This window comes from Danio aesculapii, chromosome 1 (assembly GCF_903798145.1).
Source record: "Danio aesculapii chromosome 1, fDanAes4.1, whole genome shotgun sequence".
Classification (NCBI taxonomy): Eukaryota; Metazoa; Chordata; class Actinopteri; order Cypriniformes; family Danionidae; genus Danio; species Danio aesculapii.
Window position 1 is genome coordinate 63296001 of NC_079435.1, and position 7500 is coordinate 63303500.

The 7500-nt window shown below is 33.3% G+C and overlaps 1 protein-coding gene across 1 annotated transcript in view; it reads right to left on the reverse strand.

Annotated features, from left to right (window-relative positions):
- Window positions 1-3877: 3877 nt before the first annotated feature.
- LOC130233974 (uncharacterized) overlaps window positions 3878-7500 on the reverse strand; it is a 9794-nt gene continuing 6171 nt past the window's right edge. The window contains exon 9 of the mRNA XM_056464252.1: window positions 3878-5616. Within this exon, the coding sequence (XP_056320227.1) occupies window positions 5453-5616 (164 nt within the window). The 3' untranslated portion in view covers window positions 3878-5452. The remainder of the gene's footprint in view (window positions 5617-7500) is intronic.

Genomic DNA, 7500 nt, shown 5'->3' on the forward strand with positions numbered 1-7500 from the left:
ACACACACACACACACACACGCCGGTCAGGGCTCTTAAAGAAACAGCTCACACACACACACACACACACGCAGGTCAGGGCTCTTAAAGGGACAGCTCACACACACACAAACAATGTATTGTGAATTAAGTAGTCCATATGGGAGTCTGCCAGCTTAATTAATAAAGTGTGAATCCCTGTGATTTATTTAGTCGAGACCGAGACCCTCTTTATAGATGGACCCCCTCCCTCCTGCTTTTTCCTTCATTAATTAGCATAATTATTTCTTTGTGTGTGTGTGTGTGTGTGTGTGTGTGTGTGTGTGTGTGTAAGGGGTTCGATTTGGGTTTTGATAAGGGTGATCTTAATCTTATTATTATTCTGAAAGTCTGGAACCAGCAGATTATACTGTATATTTCACAGGTCATGCGCTTACTGTTATTCAAGTATCTGCTTCATTTATAAAAGCAGATTAAAAATGGATCGTCATTTACTCATTGTCTTATTCCAAACCTTCACGAGTTTCTTTATTCTTTTGAACACACAAGAAGATATTTTGAAGAATGTTGAGAACCCGGAACCATTGACTTCCATTGTATTTGTTTTTTCTACTGTGGAAGTCAGTGGTTACCGGTCTTCAGATTATTCTCCAAAATATCTTCTTGAAAATACAAAACTCATTCAGATTTATAATTATAGATTCATAATTTAACTTTTACTAACACTTTAAAGGTTTCTTCTTTTTTTTTTTAACCATTTCTATTATTTGTTTTTATTTCTCTTATACTTGTTTCTTTTATTTCTGTTTATGTAAAGTACTTTGAATTGCCACTGTGTATGAAATGTGCTATAGAAATAAACTTGCCTTGCCAAAAATAAACTTGCCTTCACCCAGAAAATCTACTGTTCACTCGGGTGATGATTATAACCCTTCATGAGTTTTTATTTTGTTGAACACACAAGAAGATATTAAAACAAATAAAACAAGCTGAAAACCTGTAACCATTGACTTCCATTGTAGATAAAAACCTGCTTTTAAACTTTAGTTAATCTTCTTTCATGTTAAAAATACTGAGTTTTCAGTAAATACTTTTACTACATTTCTTCAATTAAACTCTATTATTATTGTTATTATTATTATTATTGTCATTATTATTATTATCACTGTTATTATTATTGTTATTATTATTGTTATTATTATATTATTATTATTGTTGTTGTTATTATCATTATTGTTGTTATTGTTATTATTATTATCACTGTTATTATTGTTATTATTATATTATTATTATTGTTGTTGTTATTATCATTATTGTTGTTATTGTTATTATTATTATCACTGTTATTATTGTTATTATTATATTATTATTATTATTGTTGTTATTATCATTATTGTTGTTATTGTTATTATTATTATCACTGTTATTGTTATTATTATTATTGTTGTTATATCATTATTGTTGTTATTGTTATTATTATTATCACTGTTATTGTTATTATTATTATTGTTGTTATATCATTATTGTTGTTATTGTTATTATTATTATCACTGTTATTGTTATTATTATTATTGTTGTTATATCATTTTTGTTGTTGTTGTTATTATTATTATCACTGTTATTGTTGTTATTATTATTATTGTTGTTATATCATTATTGTTGTTATTGTTATTATTATTGTTATTATTATTATTATTATTATTATTATTGTTATTAATATTATATTATTATTGTTGTTGTTATTATCATTATTGTTGTTATTGTTATTATTATTGTTATTATTATTATTATTATTATTATTATTATTGTTATTAATATTATATTATTGTTATTATTATTATCATTATTGTTGTTATTGTTATTATTATTGTTATTATTATTATTATTATTATTATTGTTATTATTAATATTATATTATTATTGTTGTTGTTATTATCATTATTGTTGTTATTGTTATTATTATTATCACTGTTATTATTATTGTTATTATTATTGTTATTATTATTATATTATTATTATTGTTGTTGTTATTGGAATTATCATTATTGTTGTTATTGTTATTATTATTATCACTGTTATTATTGTTATTATTATTATTATTGTTGTTATATCATTATTGTTGTTGTTGTTATTATTATTATTATATTATTATTATTATTGTTGTTGTTGTTGTTGTTATCATTATTGTTATTATTATTGTTATTATTATCATCACTGAGTTCATCTGCACAAGTGTAAAGGTGATTTTCTCAGTGTTCAGGTTATTGAATCCTCAGATTGTAGATTTAATCTCAGCTAAATCTTGTGCTGTCATAACAAACACACGTCTCTGCAAAGCTTATTTAAATGAATATGTATTTATCCTGGTTGTGTTGTGCAGGGTCTCTGATATCGCAGGCAGACGCTGAACAGCAGATACTTTATTTCAGGTGAGATTTAACTCATTTAAAGAAATGATGATCGTTCTATCCTCATGTCGACCCAAACCAGTCTGATTATTTCTTCATAGATGAGAAGCGCTTCAGGGTTTATTTTCTCCTCGAGTCAAAATGAGACGCTCGTCAGATCAAACCAACAAAAGTATGTGTCTCATCTAATGTTTCAAATATATATGTGTGTGTGTGTGTGTGTGTGTAATAATCCTCATCATCAGTCAACTGATAACACACTGTTCTGAGCTGTACTTTACATTACATTTTAAATATGTTAAAGAATAAGCGATCATTAAATATTTGATTCTATTTGACCTTATAAATGATAATAATATTAAATATAATAATCATGTAAGTTATGTAATTATAGAATGTGTTATTATAGTAATATTAAATACCATAATAAGGCATTTTTGCTGTTAATTTTATTACGATTTCACACTTTGCTTATGTAAGTTAACCAGGACACATTCTAGTATTATAATAATATTTATAATATGAAATATAATAATTATATTATTATTAATTTGATTACATTTTAAACCATTATTATGTAAATCAGCCAACACACACTCTAGTATAATAGCAATAATATAAAATAAAACAATAGGCTTTTTATATTATTATAAGTTTATTTAAATGAACCAGGACAAAGCTTAGTACTTTAATAATATGATATATATTAATGCAGGGTTTTATTTGAATGAGCCAGCACACATTCTAGTATAATAATCATACAGTTAAATATGATAAGGGGCTTTTTATTAATAAATGTATAAAATTGTAAAACCTTTGTTCTTTTATTGAAATGAACCAGGACAGATTGTAATATTGAGAGCCAATAATGTTTATAATATAATCTATAATACACATTTACAGTGCTGTATTGAAGCTGCGGATACACTGAAGAATGTCTGACATTATTTAACAGTGATTCAGTGATGTTTACAGGATTATTCTCGCCTGGTGTTAGTAATATAAAGTGTTTCCTACACACTTCCAGAGTCTTGAACTGCTGATGCGCTGAATAATGGCTGATGTTGTTTGGTTCACATCAATATTTCAATGTTTTCCTCTGGGTTTCATCAAAAACAGAAACTCAGAGAGGAAGAATACGAGGGCTTATAAATATAGAGATATATATAAAGTTTCCATTGATTAAATGAATCATTGAAGTTTCAGCAAGAGCGTCTGCATAATCAGAGATCTCTATATGGGGCTTCTCTCTGCCTGAAACTATAAGCAGCGCTGTGGTTTCCGTCTTTAAACTCAGCTTTAGATGGTCTGTGAGCTTCTGAACACCACAGAGATGAGAAACCAGCAGACGACAGCGACATTATACACAGCACAGCAACACGCTAATAATCAGCAGAGATAGCAGCGTCTGCATGCATAGTAAAATATACAATGGATGAACTAAAGTGCACTCATAACAAAAATATAGGAATAAATATAAATGCAGAATGGTTAAATTACCAGCCCATTTAATGATGCAAACACCAATCAGACATTTATTTACAGCACAACAGATAATCCTGGACAAAAGATCACTCAGTAGCAGACTGTAATGTGCATTAAGTGAAATAAAGTGAGACTGTTGTGTTGGATATGCTGAAGGCTGTTTATAAGGCAGATGTTCACTATAAATGCAGGAGTACATCTGTGTGTTTAATGAAAACTCAAACACTCATTCATTTACAACACAATAATGAACTGTAGAAGTGCAAATATCAGGAACAAAAGATCCGCTATAGTCACATCTGCATGCATATTATAATAAACCACACTAATAAAAAGAGGAATAAATATCAGTGCAGTAAACTACAATTAAATAATGCAATAAAAACACAGAAATCAAAGACTGACAGCCTTCAGATTATTAATGTACAACACAACAGATTAATCAATAATAGTGCTAATAATCATGATAGAGTATCATCTACAGCAGCGTCTGCATATGCAGTAGTTAATCAGAATAACGACTCGAGTCTGTTGTGTTGTCAATGCTGATTCCTGTGGACGAGCCGCACGCTCAGAGATAATTAAAGCAGTGCAGTATTTACTGTGAATGAAGGATTACAGATGCATTTAATGATGCACAGAAAGACAAATCAAAGAACCACAATACCTCAGCTCATTATACACAACACAACAGCCTGAACAGCAGACGTGCAAATAATCAGGAACTACATCTCACTACAGCAGCATCTGCACACAGATATACAACAGATCAGTTACAGATCAAGTGCAGTGCAAATAAACACACACACACACACACACACACACACACTGTAAAGCTCCCTGTTAATGAGCAGTGTGTGTGTTTAGTGTGTATTAGCGGTGGTGAACTGCATTATGGGATGTTGATCTCTGCTCTGTCCTCTTCTGATGTTGTAAATTCAGCTCTACAGTTTAATAAAGAGACTTTTACTGACATTTTAGAGGATTAAAATAATATAATGTATAATATCTGGAGGAATAAGTCTGTAAAAGAGCAGAACATGCAGATTATTACAAGGTGTTTGTAGCGTAACACACACTATACAGCACTGCAGACTATAACACATGAGCTGAATTAAATATTAATATTAATAATAATGAAGGGAAATATAAACATCAGTCATGAAAAACAATAACTGCTGGAGTACGGATATTTCTACAGTGTGTGCAGATGTGTTTACAGTGTGTCTGGTGTGTGGAGATTAAAATCCTGCTTCTGCGCGCTCTGACACAAACACACACACACACACACTGACGTCAAGTGGGTCACAGAAACACAGAAGAGGAGAAACTCCAACACAGAGCAGGCGGGAAACCACACGTGTGGGCAGAACTTCCTGTAGCGCACACACACACACACACTCTTATACTCACACACATATTCATACACTGATATACACACTGTCACACGCTATACATTCAGACATACACACTGTCACACGCTCAGACACATACATTAACACATACACACTACATTCAGACATTGACACACTCTCACACACACACACACACACACACACACACACAGATATGAGAAGTGTGTCAGACAGGAGTGTGTGTGTTGAGATGGCGCAGGATGTCATTAATCATGTGTTGTTGTGTGTCCAGCAGGCCGTTCTTCCAGTGCTGAGGGACGGAGGAGCCGATGTGAGCCGCCCGCGCACCCAGAAGAGCCCCTAATGCTGCTCCACGGTTACAGTTCTCCCCTGCACACACACACACACACACACACACACACACACACACACACACACACACACACACTCATGTTCAGTACAACATGCACAATACAGGCAGAATGAAGGCTGACAGGTTGATCATCAGGAGCTGATGTTGACAGACTGAAGAGTTTATTCTGAATACGCTCCGGCGAGATCTACATTATACTGATTATTACACAACTACTGCACACAGACTACTGCACACAGAACCACACGATCACACTCTAAACACGGTTCGTTCACTAGTAATTGTGTCATTTCTATGTATTTATACACACATTTGCTTATCATGTAAACACTACACATAATACACAACACACACACACACACGTTGGTTAAACTCCTCCTCCTGTTAGTGAATATGAAGTGTTCTCATGAACAGTGGCGCCCCCTGTGGCCACCCCAATATGATTCTGCTGGTGATGTGATTCATTTAAATGTGCTTATGTAAATTCACTATATTATAATAAATAAATAAAGGAAATGCAGCCACTGAATCATGGGTGGTGCCACTGACGTAGCTGATTCACTGCCCCTCCCCTTCCCCTAGTGGTGGATTTAGGCATGGCCGATCGCCCAGAGGGGCATGTTGCAGGGAAAGGAAAGCAGAAAGGAGGAATAAAGAGTCAGGGAGGGAAGACTTCATAACATTAATTCTCGGCCACAGATAACTCTATTAAACGTGTGTGTTTGTATTGTTTAGAATTATCATAACTAATAATCATGCTACAGATTTCTTAAGGGCTCTCAGCATGTCACACAGTTACGCTGCTTTCCAGGAACATTTAGGACTGATTTCTGTTGTTTATTAATGATAATAATTGTATAATAATATTAATAATAACTGTGTTTATTTAGAATAAATCTAAATCAGTTATTATATTTATAGAAAAATAAATCTAACAATAAAAAGGGAGATGGGGGGGGGGGGTATGGGGTGGTTCGCCCAGGGTGTCATTTAAACTAGAACCTCCACCACGGGCCTCCCCGATCATCATTGACCAGCACACACACACACACACACACACACACACACACACACACACACACACACACCTTCAATAGACAGCAATGGCAGTTCAATATTTACAGTAATGTACATCAACAGAAGAAGCTGCATTAATAATAATGTGGCTGAAAAGGGGTATGGATAAATGATGTTAGGGTCTGTATAGTGAGTGTGTGTGTGTATAGTACAATGCCTTTGTTCAGCTTGTTCATTTGATTTGTTTTATTAATTAACTCATTAATCTTCATTAATGTCAGACATGGCATATACTGTACAATAAGAACATGTGAAAGTAACTGAAATGTTATTTATATATATGTAAAGATCTGCTTTAAACTAAATATTGCTCTTCGTTTGGTTTTGCACGTGTACCTGCTGAATTAATTACAATATTTCAACAGTAATTAATTACATGAATCAAAACCACATTATTTTATTTACCAGAAACAAAAATATACCATCACACTCGATTCATTATTTTGTGTGCCACCTCAAGATTTGGTGCGGCCTCTTCTGGCCACATTTTCTGGGGGCGCCACTGCTCATTAAGCATCCTCATGCACATGATTTGCATAACACACGCCCACAGCAGCTCCATATAAGGGCGTTCCTCAAATTAACACATTTATTAATTCTCCTTCAGCTTAATCCCTATATTAATCAGAGGTCGCCACAGCGGAATGAACCACCAACTATTCTAGGATATATTTTACACAGTGGATGCCCTTCCAGCTGCACACCAGTACTGGGAAACACACCCATTCACACACACACACACTACAGCCAGTTTAGTTGATCAGTTCCCCTATAGCTCATGTGTTTGGACTGTGGGGGAAACCGGAGCACCTGGAGGAAACCCA